This window comes from Lepisosteus platostomus, chromosome 4, assembly GCF_059453375.1.
Source record: "Lepisosteus platostomus isolate fLepPlt1 chromosome 4, fLepPlt1.hap1, whole genome shotgun sequence".
NCBI lineage: Eukaryota > Metazoa > Chordata > Actinopteri > Semionotiformes > Lepisosteidae > Lepisosteus > Lepisosteus platostomus.
In genome coordinates this window covers 20,223,062-20,243,268 of record NC_142614.1, presented here as the reverse complement: position 1 = coordinate 20,243,268, position 20,207 = coordinate 20,223,062, and the positions used below count along the sequence as shown (strand labels likewise).

The 20,207-nt window shown below is 35.4% G+C and overlaps 1 protein-coding gene across 1 annotated transcript; it reads left to right on the top strand.

The window, feature by feature from the left end:
• The first annotated feature begins 1,444 nt into the window (after positions 1-1,444).
• emb (embigin) lies at positions 1,445-12,139 on the top strand. The gene is made up of 9 exons (XM_088628914.1): positions 1,445-1,602; positions 2,250-2,327; positions 2,882-3,074; positions 6,097-6,185; positions 6,954-7,078; positions 9,285-9,576; positions 10,168-10,201; positions 10,369-10,445; positions 11,318-12,139. Exons 1-8 carry the CDS (start codon positions 1,530-1,532, stop codon positions 10,427-10,429), a joined length of 945 nt encoding a protein of 314 aa, XP_088485040.1. The 5' UTR covers positions 1,445-1,529; the 3' UTR covers positions 10,430-10,445; positions 11,318-12,139.
• Positions 12,140-20,207: the final 8,068 nt, after the last annotated feature.

Sequence of the window (20,207 nt, the reverse complement as noted above, 5' to 3'; positions counted from 1 at the left end):
CAATATTTTAAACACAGCTGACAATGTAGAATTATCCTCCCATTTTCTGTACACGCTCAGTATTAAAATTTAAACAAGGACAAATGTGGCTTTTTCTTACATCCTTTTGGTTAGCCTTGTCATTTCCTTTTAATTTTTACACAGTTTCATCTCACTTCCTGTTATTGGGAAATGCTTGTATGATTCACAGCCTTGAGTATAATTCAGTTAAAAATCACTCTTATTTGCACCGTTGAAACAATCTCAATAGTTTAGACAAGCCCTGTATAAAATAAATGCAATTACAGTGTTTGTGGCTTTAATTGTCTCGGTTAAACAGTAGCAGCTGGCTGTAATAATGAGGTGTCTAACCTACAGTACATGAGTAAGATGCAACAAGGGACTGCTTTAATAATGGTAGAGCACTGGTCACAGGAAAGGAAACTGACACATTTATAGCAACATTTATGTGGTAACAAGTGATTGGCAAGAAGAAAAAAAAAGAAAATGGTTTATGTTCCTCTTGAACTTTTTAACTACATTAAACAAGAAGAAAGAATGAGGTTCAATGTAAAAAATGGAACACATGCTCTTCCATACTGTATGTTCATAAGGTGCAAAATATAACACTAAACGATTCACCAGAGTAATTTAAGACTCCAAAATTATTTTCATGTCACACAAATACAAATCTTAACATCAATGCTGCAGTGTTCTTTTTGATTTTCATTGCATTTTATATTGCAATATTTTAAACACAGCTGACAATGTAGTATTATCTGTACATCTGTACATTAAAATTAACTATTAAAGTTTAAACAAGGACAAATGCGACTTTTTCTTACATCCTGTTGGTTAGCCATGTCATTTCCTTTTCGTTTCTACACAATCTCATTTCACTCCCTGTTATTAGGAAATGCTGGTATGATTCACAGCCTTGAGTATAATTCAGTATAAGACTCCAATATAAATATAATCACTTACAGTATAGTTGCCTTTAATTTTATTTTTAGGATAGGAATTGTGAGTTTTTTGTGATTGTATTACTATATTTATGTATAGTGGTTTTTACTGTTTACAATATAACTCTCAAATAATATTCCAGTTAATCTATTATATTATATTTGTGATGGTTATCAAATGTGAGCTTCTGACTTTCACTTTCAGCTTTGTGAATTTATCTGAATATTTATCTATATATTCATTTATCTATATAATATTTATCTTGTCACGATGACACTGATGTCGCGATATTTACACGTGATGTGTACAAATATCATTTTTTGAGCATTTACAGTAAATAACTGCAGGTTTTTTTATTACCAGAGGTGTAATGCAAGCCTTGACATAAATAAAAGACTTTGTTTTCCTCAGTCTGTGCGGCTATTCATCTTAATAATTCATCATGAGCAGACATCCCCTCTTCTGCGTCACCAAGGTCAGGAAGGAAAAAAAAAACACTGTCTGGGGAGTAGAATTTCGAAAGAGAGGCTCACACTCATCATTGCGACTCACTGACTGCAGCAGAAGCCACAAACACTGCAGGGAACATGCTCTCTGTAAGGGTCTTCCAGGCATTTGGAGTATTTCTGGTCATCTTATCTGGTACTGGGGTCACATCAGGTAAATCACCATATACAAAGAAGGGGGTTTTGTATTAGAAAGCTTTATCTTTTAAAGTTGATTTTGAGATGACCTTGACAGCAGCTGGAGAAGGGATGAACTGATGCCTAAGCCTTTTAAAGAACCTCTGTGTACATTAACACTGATTATTGTGATACAGTATGTTTTATTTTTACTAGACAGCTGGAAAATGGGTGTTGCTCTTTTTTATACAGCCCCTGCCTGTATGAACAGGTAATTTGTTAACAGGCCATTAAATGCTACATAGCTTTTATAATCATGACTTGCAGGCATTATTACTGTTTGAAGCTACTGCAAATAAATAGTTCATGAAGTTTCTGTCTTAAGAAACTGGTCACAAAAGTGCCATTACTCACCAGGATGAGTAATGTTGTAGGGAATCATTGAGAAGTTCATTTTCCATCAGTGTTTAATTTTTTAAAACAGGAAATGATCATTCAATTGCTGGGAGCCCAAAATAATGTTGTCTTGCAGAAGCAAATTAACATGTTCTATGTATTTAAAAGGCAAAAAAGAAACATAAGAAAGATTGTTTTATTAACTTATTTTTTGTAGAAAAGTAATTTGCTTTCTTTATGTGTACAGCTGGTTACTGAATATGGTATTTCTTGTCACTTATCTTTCAGATTACACAGTTGAGAAGGAATCAACAAAGAAGAATGTTTCTGAAGATGTCCCTGTAGTCAGCAACCTAGTTGTTGAAGGTACAGATGTATTTGCATACACATCATTCTAGTGTATTGGACAGTTTAATTCTAATGTGCTTTTGAGGAAGTTAACGTTCTAGTTAGAAATGCATAGGGTTTCCTCTTTTCAATGTATTTGAGAGACTTCAATTAAATGTGAACAAAGTACAGTGTGTGCTCTCACTTACATGACTGGCGTATTGTGGTGTTTGAGAGTGGGCATACAAATTGAATTTTTTTTTTAACTTGGAAGGCTTGTTTCCCTCCTAGGAAGAACGATTAAATAAATGTTCTAAAACCACAACTAACTCCCATATATGCATTTATTTTATTATACATAGAATAATTCTCTAAAGCAGTCAAGAAATGTTATCAATGCTTTTATGCTGTTGCCAGTTTGAGTAATTGGAATCAATGAGAAAAAATTGAAAGGAGGTGAAGGCCCAGTTTCTTCCATTCACGAGTTCTAGCTTGTACATTTCCTCTACATTCATCATGTCGCCTGCCTTCCATACATCGCAACCACTTTAACAAGATGCAATCCTGATGACCAACTATTTTATTTTTTTTAGGATACACTAATGCCTGGTTGAAAAAAGAAGTAGATATTACACAATTCGCCAGGCTGGAGCTTTCATGTGATTTACGTGGCCTTCCTCATGTCACAAATACAATTATTGGATATTGGAGAAAAGATGGCAAAGAGATTCCTTCTACTCGGGTTAATATAACTTGGAAAAATAAACAACATTACCTTCAAAATACGTAAGTATATTATCATTTTATAAGGGTATTATAAGGGTATTTTAACTGGTAGACAATTTGTTATGGTTACACTAGTTTTCCCCTTAGTCAGAAAAGAAAGGAATAGGAAGACGTTTAATTAACTGATAGGTCTATAAATTAAGAACTCATCCTCCACCATTGCCCATTTTAAATAGCTGAAGACAATTGAAGAAATTTCCAATTGAGGCAATAGAAATCTATGATCCTTACTATTCAGGAAAAATGAAGACATTTACAATGATTAAAGATACATGGTCCAATAGCTAGTTAAAGGTGCCAGTGTTTGGCTTATATGATCATATTCAGAAAGCTTTTAACAGATATTTGAGGTACAGCCAAAGGTTTACCTAGATGAGAGGCAGATAATCTTGGTACTGTATAAGAAATAATAATGATGATGATTTTAGGGTGTTACTGTATGTTGGTAATCTTTCTTATTCTTCACCAGAGCTGGTTACTTTATTTTGAGAGGCAATAATATCAGTATGAACCCATGGGTCACTTTTATTTAAATCAAATAAAAATAGGTAATTCTGGTGCACAAAAAAATATTTTTGAGAAATGTGAAAACTCTATGGATAGTGTCCATAGGGTCGCCATGAGTTGATACCGACTCGATGACACTCAACCACCACCACCATATGTGTTATAGGAGTATTTAAGCTTTCTGGATGTCTAACCTTGGTTTAAAAAAGTCAATCAGACAGAAATGTATGTGGATGAGTGTTGTACCGTCAGTGTCAGGCACCAAAGGTTTCTTATTAATTAATAAACAAGGGACTGAAATCTGTTAATTTTAAATGTATTCAGTAAATGCTTAATGGGAAGAACTGAAAGTTAGTTATTTCTTCATAAGCATATCAAAACAGGGTAAAATGCTGCGTGTTGACCTGCACATGGGAATTGTGTAAATTCATATTGTATCTTTACCATGTTGTTCTCTAAGAGACTTGTTCTTTATAATAAGCCAATTTTTAATGCAAAAAGCCTGCCTTACTTAAACCAATGGATCTTGTTTCTTGCACCTGTGGTATGTTGTGGGAGGGCCTACACACATTTAAACCCTCTCTCCTCTCTGGGGAAATGTGGAATCGGAGCTGAAGCAGGACCACCCTTTAGTGTAATAAACCTTCCCACCCATTGCATGAGTCTGTAATCTACGTGCCTATCCATTTCCTGCTGCCATAACCTTACACGTTGTCTTAGCTTGAGCTCTTGAATGGGCACTAAGCCTAATCAGCCACTTACGTCTTGACTGTAAAACTAACCCAGCTACTAACTCTCACCCCCAAAACTAAGCCTTTAATGCATTACGCTCAATGCATTAACCTTGTCACAACTTTACTAATGGGAGAATAGATAACCACTAATCTTTCCTGTACTAATTTATAGAGGAACTTCTCTTGTCATACAATATGTCTCAGGAAGTTTGTCAAAGCTGCTGTCTAGTGACTTAAAGACTTTGTATACATTTTGAAACTAGGCAAACATAGTGCTGGTAAGAATTTGCAATTTTTAAACAACATTTTGTTTAAAAACTGAAAATGTTACAGTCAGTTAATAGTGGGATCAAGCAATGAATTGTACTGCAGTATATGGTACTGTATATATTGTCTTATATGAATGAGGTGATGCTTATAATTAAGAATTGTAAAGCTCTGCCTGGATCTCTCTGTCCCTCCATATAGAGCAGCCAGGCAAGAAGGAAATTGATTAGAGATGTCAGTGGAAGGCCAAAGGCAACTTTGAAAGATCTGAGCAAGTTCAGTGGCTAAAGTGGTAGAATATCTATGGGTCAACAATATCTACAGTAAGTCAAGAAACAAGTTATAGGTTTATTCTATGCTGAAAAGAGAAGAAAGAAAACATAATGTTTCGGCTGTGGAGCCTTCTTCAGGCGTCACACCTGAAGAAGGCCCCACGGCCGAAACGTTGTGTTTTCTTTCTTCTCTTTTCAGCATGGAATAAACCTATTACTTGTTCCTTTGCAGCCTACGCATGCTGACGTAGCTACCCACCTGAACTTGTACATAAGTGTGTGTGAGAGAGGTTCAGAAAATATAACATTATATTTTCATACCTGTATATTTTAAGTATACATTATTACTTAAATGAATTAAGAACAATACCACTGATAATAACCACCTTCAAAAATTTAAGTTATTATTTTGTGGTGAGTGGATATAAAACATACAGCATGAGAACAATCGGGAATATCAAACTTGTAAGCTTTCCTGAACAGAAACATCTAAGTTTTCCATACTGTACAAACTGTGAGTCAAATTGGAAACAATATTCAGTTTAATCCATGCCAGTTTTTATGTTAAATCATCAACATTTCCAAAGATAATTTGTATTCTATACACAGTAACTTGGATCCATTAGATCCTATGTTAAAACATTTAAGCACTTAAATCTCCATTATTTCCTTGGTGTTCTGCATGTAATGTAAGTCTAATTTCCCAAAAAATTTCATTTGTCTTCTCTGCAGCCTTTTGCATTACAAATTTCTATTTCTATTTCTATTTTCAAATTTCTCGTAAGATCTGTAAGGTTCTCACCCTTCCTGTTTCATGTATGACACAGAGAGAGAAAAACCTTTTTTGGCAGATGTTTAGCTACCTTATATAGACTTAGTTTGTGTTGTTATGGAGACTAATAACTAACATTCACTACAGATCTACAGGAGTCAAATTACCTGGGTATTCGGGGACTGGTTGGATTAACTGCCCCATTGCACAAACTGTATACTGCGAAAGCTATACTTCAGGACCATACATATTGTACATGGACTCCTTTGCATGGCCCCTCTTCCCATTTAAATTGTTTCTGTATTATTGAAAACAGAGCTCTTATTCTTGCAGTTCCCATGAGCATATACAGTAGTGTAATTATGTCCTTCTTGATATGGATATACTGTATACAGTGCAGTACATTAAGCATAGATTGTGCACATAATACTGTGTATGTTAAAGCTATCCTATCCTATCCTATATTGCAGGTTCCACATTACCAACAATAGTCATCTGGGTAATTATTCCTGTGTATTTGACCTTAAACCTCCAGCCATAGCCACGTTTGTCATTAAAGGTCAGTACTATAGATCATGTAAAAATTTATGTTTGTGATTATTTGTGCAATAAATGGAAGATATTTGTGTTTCGTTTATTTGTGTTATAAATTAATATTGTTAAAAGACAAAGGATATTTTGTCTTAAGCATATAACAAAAACAAATATTATATTATATACAAATAATAAAAACACTAAACATTTTTGCATAATCAGCAAGTACTATGTGTTTAAAGCATAGAGTACTTACTAATCAACATAAGTTTGGTGGTATAGGCTCCAACAATGCTACAGTCACAAAAAATAATAACATTTAAATTATATTATACTGCAGTGTGTAGGTTATGTTGCCACAGTTTTGCATTATGCCTTTAGCCTTGTTATCATTGTTGGTTTTGTGTAACAACTAAAATAAATTCAACAAATAATTTTGTACAATTTTGTAACGTTTTATAATCTCATAAACAGTGTGCAGTAATCCAGCAATATGTTTGCAAAATAAATACTACCTAATATTGACAAAGCATTACAGTAAGGCCCAGAAATATGCATGTAGATAAAAACACTTAAAAATGAACATCGTAGTTGAACATATTTATTTCAGTTTTCACTACCTCTCACCACAAATAGATTTCAACAATGGCATTGAGAAATGAGTTCATATAGAGGTAAAGTCTCTATTCTCCTATGCATTCTTGATTTGCAAAATTTGGAATTTGGGTTGTGTAACTGCCTCACTCTCAGTTTCCTTATTTTATATGTATTTCATGTTTTGTCTGTTTTCAAGTGCCTGACACTGAAGGAAAAGATAAGCCAATTGTTAGCTATGTACGAGATTCAGTGGTGATGTACTGCAAAAGTAAACATGTCCCAGACAACTGGATTTGGTACAAAATTCATGGCAATGAACAGGTAAGTTTTTCATGAATGTCACTTACAATATGATTTTATTTAACATGCTAGTTTCAGGATAATGGTATTGGAGTTTTAAAGGTGGGATGTGATAAGTTATTTCAGTTATGACTTCTGATCTGTGGCATTTCTCAGTCTGTGCTTGCCTTGAAAAACCATTGCATTCTCATGAGGGCTCATGGATTTGCAGGACTTGCCACTGCTGACCAGGTCCCCTTCTGGTGATCTGTCCTAATGAGCAAATGTGATTTCAGTTATTTAATTGCTCTGTTTCCCAATTTAATGCTGAAGCACTGCATTGGTGGAGCTGTGTCTTTGTTAATTCCCGACTCCATTTTTCTGCCTGGTTGTAGTAATGCCTCCGCTCTCTCCATCATTCTCCAGTGTGGGTGACTGAAGTTTCAGCAGCTTTTTGCGGGCAGTCATCCCACCCTGGAATGTCAGACTTCTGCTGTCTTCTGTTGAAGACAACACCCTGAGAGATGAGGGTCCCCAATTCTGGTTGACGGACTGAGTGTCCAGGCTCCTGAACTCCAGGGCCTATTGCTTGTTGCTCATTCTGCTGGCCTCCTCCTCTCCGTCAATCATCCCTCTCACTTCAGGGGCAGCCTCTATCTTCCACCACCCCACTGTTACAAGCACAGCCGGCACCAATTGACCATCATTATTCAATCTCCTTGTCCCTCAGTATTTAAACCCTACATTCACTCCTAGTCCTTGCTCTGTATTAGGAATCTATCCGCCACCTGAGCTTGCAACAAGCTCGAACCTCTGGCTAACGACATACAGACCTTTCTAGCTTTGGACTCTTTCGTCTCGCCCCTTTTTGGAATTGTTTGACATGTTGTCTTCTCCAACTGGACTCTGACCTCTTGCCTTGGACCTATCGACAACCCTTTCATCTTGCCCCTTTTTGGAATTCTTTGCCTTGCGGCCTTCTCCAACTGGACTCTGACCCCTAGCCTGGAACTACCAACCACTCTGCTGCCTTGCTCCTCTCAGACTTGTAGCCATCAGACTCTCTCAGCAACCTGCACAGGGCTCATAACTACTTGTTCGTAATACCCACGGCTCTCTCCATGCAGTCACCTTCCCTCAGACTAGCAGCCCCATTCCTGTCCTGTGAAGGATGCTGTATGCTGGCCTTTTCTTTGACTCCACTCATCCCTACCACCTTCCTGGCTTTTCTTCATGGCAACCTTTCACCATTTCTTCAGGGCTCTTTCCTTTTTCTCACCCTCACCCTCGATCCCCAATCTGACAGGTATCTTCAGGTGTCTTCACCACACTCTGGTCACTGGTCACACGGGTCATTTTAAATGATCTACTGTATGTCTTAAACCTTCATTGACTTTACTGTTTATGGATGTGGCTCACAATGCACTGTAGCCCTGGGGGTGCAGTTTTTCCTCGAATGGACAAAGTCCTCACGGTGCTCCAATTACTACATGATCAAGTTGTGAGCCGATTTGCCCCTCTTTCTACCAAGCCATCTCATCATCTAACTAGCCTTACCATCTCTAAAACACCTGAACTGCCATGGGGAAGACCCTCTGTCATTTGAGCTTCCCAAAGACCATTATGATCCGAACAGTCCTTGCATCTTTTGGTTCTTATGAACTTAATCCAGAATAAACCCTGTTCCTGACTTCCAACCTTGACTGTCCGTTACCAGAACTTGCCTTGACCCTGTTCTGCCTGAAACTTCCACATGGCTTATTTCTCTGCCTGGATTCAGCTCTGCCTCCTGGCTTTTTAATACTTTTTCTCTCTGCCAATTTTTCCCTCTTTCCTTGGCAGTATCTGACAGTTTCCATAAATCACTGTCAGCCTGAACTAACCGTGTCATAACAGGTTTGAACAAAGAATGCGCTTTGGGGATGGACAGTTTGCTGGTGCTCATAGATGTTTCTGAGGCCCCACTGAACTGATGCAATTTCAGCCTTAATGAAGTCAAGGCAAATCACTGTTCAATCCTAATTTGTTGTATTTTACATGATGTGTCCTGTGCACACTCACCCCTCAATGTGTAACAGTGTGTTCTTTGGTTTTCATTGAAGTTTAAGCAATGGTCCATTGAATTAAATTCGTTTCAATTCGATTCAAATTACTTTTATTCCTAAGAGGGAAATTTAAGAAAACTGTTAACATTTACCTCACAAACAATGAACCAGTCTTGTTGCATTTGTTTTCATTCTTATTTTAGATCATTATCAATGAAACAATAGATCCTCAACGGTTCAAACTTGAACTATATAATGACACACACGGGTCAAAATCCACCATTACAATCCAAGAATTGACAGAGAAGGATGCTGGAATCTTCCGATGCAGCGCAGTGTACGAAATTGGGTCAAGTGAGGGCGACATTCATCTAAGAGTCTTAAGCTACATGGAGCCCCTCAAGCCTTTCTTGGCCCTTGCCGCAGAGGTCATTATTGTTGTGTCTATAATTCTCATCTGTGAGCACAGAGGCAAGAAGAAGAAAACTCTCACAGGTGAGAAAATTCATAGACAAAAGAAAAGTCCCACAGACAACTGTTTACATATTCATTCACAAATACTTGATGATGAAGACATAATTATTATTCCTGTATAAAACAAAGTTTTTCAATTTCACTGGTAACTGTCCAGTTCTATGCATAATATTTTTAAAAGTTTGATTGTTTAGGACATCAGTAGATTTAAGTGCAAGGTTTAACTTGCTTCCCCACAAGTTAAATTAAGTTAAATCAAGTTAAATTAATTCCATGACCTTGAATCCACATTACGTGTCAAAAGCAAATGGTATGTAGAAATAATTGCCTGAAGCTTGCATAGAATACAACACTGTGGTATAACTATGGTTTAAGTCTTAATCACTGGTATTCCTAGATGCATACAGCTTTGAATTGAAATGTTTAAAATGTCATTGCAACTATCAAGTAGTATAAGAAGGGGATCCATTTTACTTGCTAAACAACTTTTTATGGTTATTATTAGATGTGTATTTTTATCTTTTAGACAATATACTCTGTCTATTTTCAGACAACCATTTCAAAATACCAAAACCACTACACGTAATGTAACTGACATTATTTATTTTTTAGATAAAGAAGCAGATATTGAACTAACTGAAAAACTGTAAGTATTTTTCATTAAACTGCCTCATCTTTATGCCTAGTGGATGACCACACTGTAATGCATGTATGGTGCAAATGATAGTAATTGAAACACAAAAACAGAAAACGACCTACTTCATCCTAAAAATAACAAAATAAAAAGCTTTAAATGCTTTTATGTTCTAACAGAAAAAAGGAAGAAACCAATGGTGTGTCTGATGGTACTACTACAAGACACAGAAAAGCTTAATTTCCTTAATTGAAAGGTAAGTAATACCTATAATCTTGCATTTCTTATGATACCTTGATATCTTTGTTAATTGTAAGTACATAGAAGCGGAACATTTACCATGGGGCTTTTCTTAGATAAATGAGAAAATAATTATTGTATTTTGTACACAATGGTTAAAAGATTTAAAAATCATTTGCTTTAGAATGTCCTGGACAAAGTTGTTCTTAATGTTCTTCAGTTGTTCTGAAAGAAATTATAAATAGTCCAATGTCTTTTCAACTCGGTCAATGTTTTGTTACTTCTGACTATTCTTCTATTCTTCTGTTTTTGTGCATCTTTTCTCTAAAGAGGAAATTCACCACACCTTTTGATTTCATATATTTATATGCAATAAACAAAACCAAAAAAGTGAACCTGAGTGATGCATAAATGGTCTTCCAGTCAATTTGTTTTTATAATTTAATGCACAGACTTTCAACTATTTTCAAATTATGTCTTAATGTGTGTTTGCAGTCCCACAAAATGTATCATTAATTTTAACTGTAAATTGAAATGCCATAAATTAATTATACCCCAGTGATACTCTGCCTATACTAGCCATGGTGGGTAACTGCGTCAGCATGCGTATGCTGCAAAGGAACAAGTAATAATTTTATTCCATGCTGAAAAAAAGAAGAAAGAAAACACCTGAAGAAGGCTCCATGGCCGAAACGTTGTGTTTACTTTCTTCTTTTTTTTCAGCTGTGAATAAACCTATTACTTGTTCCTATACTAGTCATGTTGGGCTGCTATCCTAAAATTTGTCATTGTAACAATAAGGTAGATCTTTTAATTTTAATGACCTAATGGAGCCATTGTTAAAAACTAAAATGTTAATTATAGTAATCTAATATAATTTATTATTAGGTCCTGCAGAGATACACTGGATAAATATCACATTTCATGTGGATACCTTTGGATGAAGATAAACAGCAAGAGCAAATAAAAATCTCAAACTTTCTAACAGGACAAACCTTAATATGGCTGTGAGAATGGATGGTTTGTATTGGTTTGTGTAGAATTTAATACTGATTTAAAAGCTGATAATGTAAAATCATAAAATGTGTACATATGTGAACACATATCGGTAATATACTGATTTGTGTGTGAATAACTGTGCTCTGATGGAAATTTGTTTAGTTTAAAAAAACAATCTGTTTTCTGAATCTTAGTAAAGCAAACCTCTTACAGTAAACATGTGCAAATCCTACTAACTCACATTTATTTTTTGCTCTGCGGTGGATAATGTAGTTGAACGTTCTCTTAATTTCCATTATTGGTGGTTTAAATATAATGGAACTGACTTAACAATTCGTAGAAATTTCTGCCATGAATGCTTAGCAGATATGAGTTATTTTGTTGAAAGGCAGGTGTTTGTCATTATACTATATAGTAAATAGAAATGAACATCTACCTCTCTTCTCTTAAGAATTTATTACTGTATGTAGTCAGCTGATCTTATGACTTTTCTTTCTTTGTTTTATATTGGTATTATATGTGCATCTGTTTCCCTCATGTCTCAGCTTCTTTTAAGGATTTATATTTCAGCTTATCTGCAAAGCCCGCAAAATGTTATGGCTTTCTTCTGGAGAGCCATTGCTTAAAACTTTCATAGTAGAAGAGCAGCCATTAAATAGTTAGTTTCAATTTTACTATTAACCCAAAATAAATGGAATTGGCTATACCAAACAGTTTCCAGTAGCCTCATCCACGTAGCTAGACTGTTGTTCCCTCAGTCCGTATCTGACTCAGATGCAGTATCTATCCCATCTGTATCTGAAATTTCCCATCCACTGTGACTCCCAGTCCTAGGGTTAAACTGAAAGCAATTTTCCTATACCAGAAGAAGAATCAATTATAAATAATACTTTTTGGACGGAACTAGAAATTTCAGAATGGAGTGCGAAATTAGATTAAATTAGGGACAACATTCCCATATCTGTACTATACATTTCTGCATAATACATCATATTAGATTATTGCAACATCAAAAGCATAATGTACAATACATTATGTTTAAATTCGTTCTATAAATGTATATTTCACCACTAAGGGAATTTGACTCCAACAACTACTCGAAGGACAATGTATCTTCTTGAACAACCTAACACCCTGGCATCTGTACAGTCTTTGAAGAACACAACTTTTCTGTTCCTGTCTGAACATAGATTATTTCCATTTTTATTCCAATTTTTGCCAAACCACATACAAGTAAATCCTTTTCTTCACATCAACAACTATATATTGTTTATTTAAAAAATCCATAAAGGTAACATTGTCTGCATACACATTTTAGAAATATATATTATACTGTATGTGCATGAGATACCACATAAGCCCATTGCTGTCACCAAGGGAAAAAATAATTGCCCTCTTATCTTGTAATTACGATATAACGAATTATCTCGTACTTACAAGATAGCAATGATTACTTCAGTGTATGTATGTTGTGCACTGAATGCATCTAGAAGCTACCGTGAGCTTGGCTGACATTTTCAGTTTAATGATTTTGTCAATGTCCAGCGCTGCAGAATTTGTACGGATTTACTTTCAACAGGGGTTTAGTCATAATGAAAATTGTAGCAAATTTGAACATAATCATTATAAGCATGAGGACCAGTTTTGTGGGATTTAGAGATCAAAGCAATGATGGCTCTGTTAAGTAAAGTTATATAGTATGTGCCATTAGTTCCACTTCTTAAAACTGTAAGTAGGTATTATATATGACAATTGTGCTATCGTGTGATCACATAAAATACGCAAGAATTACAAAGTTATCTCGTAATTACGAGAAAATTATCTTGTAATTACGAGATACCTTTGTCAGAATTACAAGATAAGGGCGAGGATTTTTTTTCCTTGGTGGCAGCAATGCGCTTCTGTAAGATGCTGCTATGCATCGCAGCTTTGGTTAGGCACACTTTATCAGGGAATTCCTACCTTGCCTATTATAGTATAGTATAGTGGAAAAAACTGTAGTATTTTAACACGACATGCTTTTAGGAAGTTATAGAACATGCTAGCCACAAGGTGATCTAAGGGTCTACCATTTCTTGAAAGAAACCAAGATATCAGCTTCAACGACATGACTTGATAGATATTTTCTGTGAAGAAAAGTGCCTCGTGTTCAAATCTACATGCCTCCTTTAAAATGCCTCCTTTAAAATGTGGTTTATATTTCACTACTACTACTTAGTAGATTTTAATAGTGATCTCTAACTGTGAAACTGCAAATTTCATGTTTAACACACTTTAAAAATGTGTAGCATCATCTACAGTCTTTAGTAAAATTAGTTGTTTATTCACAGTTACAAAGTTTGACAAAGTAATTGTAATACATACTGTATAAAGACATAAACAATGCAAAAATAACAATATATTTTATGTTTCATAAGAAAATCTTTGTCTTTGTTTTCTATTAAAAAATCGTGATATTTTTGCCTTTTGAATTGCTTTTAGGAAAAAGTGTTAATTTTGCTTAGATTGGTCTTCACAGTTGTAAATGTAATGTTGTAAATGTCTTGTAAATCATAGCCTTTACTATTTAAAGGCTTATTTTGGAAGTTAAAGGTAATGTTAAACATTTACTGTACGCTGCTGCCAAGTGTCTCTTAGGCTCATTTTAACAATAATCTGTGTGCATTATTTTAGTTTTTGGATTGACTGTATTTTCCATTATGTAAGCAAATTCCTAGTGATCTATTTACATTCCTTTTCATTGTTTTTCTTTCAATGGTAATATGTCAATGTTAAAAAAAGGTTTTAATTTTCAGTGCAAAAGATACCACAACTTTTAAGTATGTCTTAAAAGTTGTCCAGGATTATCTGGCTACTCTCCATTGTCATGATGCGTGTTTATCATTTGTTATAAGGCAGGGTGCTTCTTAAATTCCACGCCGACAGGAGTTTACTTATTCATAGCATAAAGGATTCCATGCAACTGTAAACATTCTAGTTCTATGTGTTCCCACAATTTAAATCCAGTGTCTAAATACATTTCTATACAATTTTATATGTTTTATTGAATATTTTTAGAGTAATACATGGAATCATTTAATGAGTGATGGAATGTAATAAGGCAATGCCCAAATCAGCAAAAATGACCTGAAGCAAAAATTCAGTCAGTTAGAAATGTAACAATACAACTTCTGTAACATGTTTTTCATCAAGTTTCCTAATTAAAGACAGAAACTTAAGCAAACAAAATGGTTTGTTCAGTCACATTGCCTAGGAACCTAGAGGCATATTTCATTTCACCCAGAAAGAAAATACTGCTTTAGCTTTGTTCTTTACCTTGTGGCCTTTTACTTTATAGTACAGATAGTTTTGGCATTCCCATGTGACCACCTTGTTCAAATTGTTTTCAGACAAAGCTCTTGAAAATAAGTATGATACATTTCCACAGTTGACTTGCCAAAATCAAAACCATTTATATGACTCATGCCTTATTCATCTATAGAATGTTACATGAACCATTACACTGGTCATGATTTGTGATTACAAAGAACTTAGCACTGTTTTGAAAAGAAAAAAGAGTACGAAGGTGAAAAAAGCTACACATATGGTGGTATGTCAGTTCCTCTCACAGCTCTGGAGTCCTGCCTTTAATATTAGCCTTAGGTGTCTGTGTGGAATTTAAATGTTCTCCTCACGTTTGCATGATTTTGTTCTGAGTGCTCTGGTTTCCTGCCACCTTCCAAAGTACTGCTAACTGGTTTTGGTTATTCCTACAAAGTGTCCTCACAATGTTACAAATGGACACCCAAGACTCTTCAAGTATCCTTTGTTGTTGAAATTAGAACAAAATGACATGGGGAATTATGGGTATGAGATGCAGAGTGGGAAACAGAAATAGAAATAAAGGGGAAGTAGACGTTCATCCCCCTTAAGTCACACACACAAACACTTAATGGAATTTCTAACAAAGGCCTGAGTAATGACAGCAAATTCTTTTCCACCTCTTCTACTCTTATTCATAATCCTCTATGATATTACTTCTTGAAAATATTTACAGTAAATACCATAGTAAGCCCCACTCTCTTCATAGTTTGGTATTCTTCCACCCAATCACCTTTTCACCTTCTCTTTGGTTAACGTCTCATGTGATAAGGGTCCTAACGTACTCATCCTACTGTATGGCCTGGTGATCAACCCTCAGCCAAGTGGACTAAGCCAAATCTTTTTTTACCTGAATCTTCAATAAATATTCCTTAATTATTATTGTTATTCCTTGTGAAAGGGAGAGGTGGGTGAAGGTCCTTTCTCTACTGTTTCATGTTCAACATTGCAAGACACCAGTTCCACTGAAACAAGAATGGATTGGTGTCTGGTGCCTTTGAATAAAAACAAAATCGGAAAACAGCTAATGCTGGAACTAGTGTAAAAAACAGGGAAGTTCGTGATGCATCTAGATTTCATGAAAGATAAAAAAAATATTTGTGTTTTGTATGTAATGAAAATTCTGAAAAGCCAGTTTGCCTGATGCACCAGAAACGTTACCTTGTATTATCACATCAATAAAAAATGAAGTCATTCAACAGTACACAAGGAACAGAACGAAAAATACCTACCTTTAAATTGTATCCAGAAAACACCTATCCTCTACTCAGTTCACTGGAACATTTTTTAAATCAGGCTGAGCTCTGGCCCAATGATGTTGTATCTCTTTAACTTTTTTGTGTTAAATATTGTAAGTGATCCCCAGTTGATTAATTTTATTGGAAAAGTGACCATCAATTAAAAAATTACTGTGAAGACAACCACTCTATGCAGCAGGTCTATGAAATGAGAATGGCAAAACATATGCCGTTCTAAAAGTATACAACAGATTGAAGTCCGTTGGCTGCAGAGATGTGCAATAATATATCAATCACTGAAAATACTGAAAGTATTAAAAATAAGATAGAACAATAATTACAGTAAGAATAGTTTAACCTTTCCTTTCATCTGAAAGGAAATACAATTACACTGTAGGGGGTCCTACCCTTTTAGTTATAATCAAATAGTCTCAATGAAATGTGCAGCAATTAAACTTAAACCTGTGATCTCATGCTGAGATTGGAATGGAGCACAAGGTTACTTGCCAAAGCCAGGTGAAGAACCTTGATATCTGCAGGACATCACCACAAACCACCTATACTACAGAGCTTTCTTACCACAGTTCCCTTTTGTCTAAAGTTGCCATTCACACCAATAAATTTTTGCTGCAATTACAGCCACTGTATCACAAAGATTGCAAATATTTTTTAGCAGTATACATTTGCATGTCCTTCTGCCCTTTTCAAAATCACTCCATCACATACAATTGTATTTCTTTTGCCTTCCCTACCCCATCCCTAAGCCCATATTTTTGCTCTCTGTCTCCTCCACAAATTTGAAAAAAAAGCCAAATAACCAAAACATTTATATTTGTTTCTTCTTCCTTTTTACTTTTCAGCAAGAATTTAAGGTCAACTTTTCTTTTTTTCAATTCAGATACTTTGTAACACAAAAAGGCATTTTTTATTATGAAGGACACTGACCACAGCATTGTCATTAAGATGTGCATTTAAACCTTGGCAGCCTTCACTGACTGATAATAAGACTGCATTTCTTTTGATCATCATAACTGTACAGTATTTACTTAAAAAACAAGTATAACAAAATAATGCAATATCGTTTTAAATGAACAAAAGGTTAGTGGAAAAGGAAAGATTTACTAACAGCATCATTTGCCACAGCCTTGTGAGAAGCATTTGATATACATTACAAATACATTACAGATATTTTAATAAATCTGAAAGTCCAGATTCAGTATATATTTAACAAAATGTGTAATAAAAAGCCTGCTTGTAGATGTGACAGGAAAAGGACATTGGATCTTTTATTGGGTATACTGACTCACTGTGACTTACATTAATGTACTGTTGCTTGCCGAGAAAATGTCTCATTCTACGTCTGGTCTCCCTCTGTCACCCTGAAGTCAGTGATTAAAAATAAGAAACACTTATGAGGAGTTGTTGCATTCTTTAATACGCTAATTTTTGCAATGGATCCAGAAAACAGATTTGAACAAAGAATACCAAGCAGTAATTACTGCCCAATGTGACACACAAGCAGATAAAAAAATGATGAAGTATAGCACCAATTTACACAGCATTTGCAGATCATACATGCACAGCCCAAATCCCACTTTGACCTGAACAAGAGATAAAACACATAGTAATGATCATGTGCAGACACAACAAATCTGGAATTTAAAAAAAAAATTGTTAAAACATTTTTGGAAAGTTTGATTTCAATCAAATTAAATCATAGTTTATATTAATTAGCATTTTTTATTAGTTACTCTGGGTACCAAAGTAGAATAAAATAAATGCACCCTTCTAATCTTTGTTGTTTTTTACATAGCAATAAATACATTATATTTTGATGTAATATGTAATTTCCTTCTACATATGTTTTTAAACACTGTTTTTAAGAAACAGTCTGTAGCAATGGATGCAATTTTAAGCTTGGCCACATGATGTCACTTTCTGAACACAGTGGAATTGCAACACCTTTTGTAACTACAAAATGGATGATACAGGTTAAAAATAAATTTGTGCGTCATTATATACCCAGCAAGGTACACATACTGTGTAGATTTCATCTATTTTGTTGTTTCAGCACTAGGAGAAAGAATGCATAACATTATGGAAAGAAACTCAATTAATCTTTCAGTGCATGAACTTGAAACATATAGTGGCCTCTTTGAAACAAAGAGGCTAAAACTAATTTTTATGATGACAGCAGCACTTTACACCAAAATAAATAAATACAGGCAAAATATAGTGTATAAGTAAAATGCATTGACCTTGTTTGGTTGATGTATCCCATAGATACGCCCCTCAGCTACACACCCCTCACCCAAAACACGCACGAAGTCACATTCACACAACCTTAGCAGGAGGAGAGCCATTCATTTTATCTGACAGTCCTGCAAGGGCTGAGGGAATTCATTTGTATTCTACCGGCACCCTCCTACCTGCCTTACCCAATGAAATCAATTCCTTACCCAGTGCTTTTTATGTATTTCTCCAGTTAAGAAAAAAAATACAATGTGCCTGTCTCTGAAGACTCGTGCAGAATGACCTTAATCACCACCTATGGATGTCCAATTAGCAGAATCCCATCTGTGTCAGATGATTACTATGGCATTTTCCTCATTACCATTCTGTTTGAATTAAGAACATGCTGCAGAGGAAAGCTAGACTGTTCATCTATTTTTCAGAGTCCTGTGTTTGATACACAGGGTCGTAGCTTAGCCTAGCCTAGACACAAGTCTCACACAGATAAAGCAGTAATGCCACCAATACTCTCAATCACAGAGAGGATCATCAAAATTCTGCAATATCTGGCAGATTCTCAGACATGCTAGATATTCTGATGTAAGATAACAACAATAAATCATCCTCCATTTTCTTTCATCTCTCTCCTCTAGTAATAATTACATAACAACATGTAGTAATTATATTTCAAAGGAACAGCACAACCATTATGCATATTCCTTCCAAGAACAAAATTAAACTGAAATCTGGCATATCGCAACACAGATAAAAGTATATAGGAAATATATTTAGATGTCCACTTTGCAGTTCAGTTTTTCTTTAGACTTTATTCTGTTTGAAGTTTACATGAAAGGGGATGAAACAAAAAAGCCTTTCATGAGAGTTTTTAGAGGTAAAAGAGAGACAACCAAATACCACAGACTTGTCAGAGTTCTTCATTCCTGAATGTTAGGTAAGTCATGCAAGTTAACTCAATAGTCTTTTGGAGTTTCCTTTCAGATACTTAAAAATCAGAAATAAAATAATAATACCAATGTTTGTTTTTATCAACTGTTGCAGTATATGTGTATAAGACTTGGATCATAGCAATAGCTCGGCTGTTTGAAATATAACATCTTAAAGCATTTCAAAGAGGTACGGACCCCAGTGTGTCTCAGCATGTTAACATAAATTGGAATACAGTCTTTTATATGCTAAAAACATAAAAGGCAAGTGTATGTGTATGTCCCAGCACTGCAAGGTTTGTCAATGAACACCCATTGTTTATGCCAACACACAACATCATTTGTCAAAATCAGCAAATATTCATAAACACAAACAGTAGTGTGTTTTCTTTATACTGTTTCTGTCTGTTTCATGTTCATTTTTACCTGATGAAACACTCAGTATTGATCAATACTGTATCCATACATTTTTTAAACACTTCTTCCAATTCAGGGCTGCAAAGGAGCTAGAGCCTATCCCGGAAAGCATCAGACACAAGGCAGAGTACAGCCTTTAGGGGGCGCCAGTCCATCACAGGACTGACACACAGATCCAAACACAGACGTACACAAACTCACACCTTGGGCCAATCTTCCCAGAAGCCAATTAACCTACCAGTATGTTTCTGAATTGTGGGAGGAATCCTGAGCACCTGGAGGAAACCTATGGAGAAAACATAAAACCACAATGCAGCTAGCACCCCAGGTCCACGACAGAACCCAGGGTCTGTCATGTCCATGCCTGCAGAGCATGTGGAGTAGGCTAGTTCTGCATTAGCAGCCAGCCACATCTCTTCCACCTGTCAGTCAGGCTGGTTGCTGTGGAAAAGCAATCAGATAGGAACTTGCTTCACCTGTGGGTAATCAACTCCTCCATTAACTCCTGGTGAAGCAAACTATTTAAGGTCTGACCAACCAGTGCTCTGGGCATTATAAATGTTTACACAGGGCCTCTCAAGTCCTTAG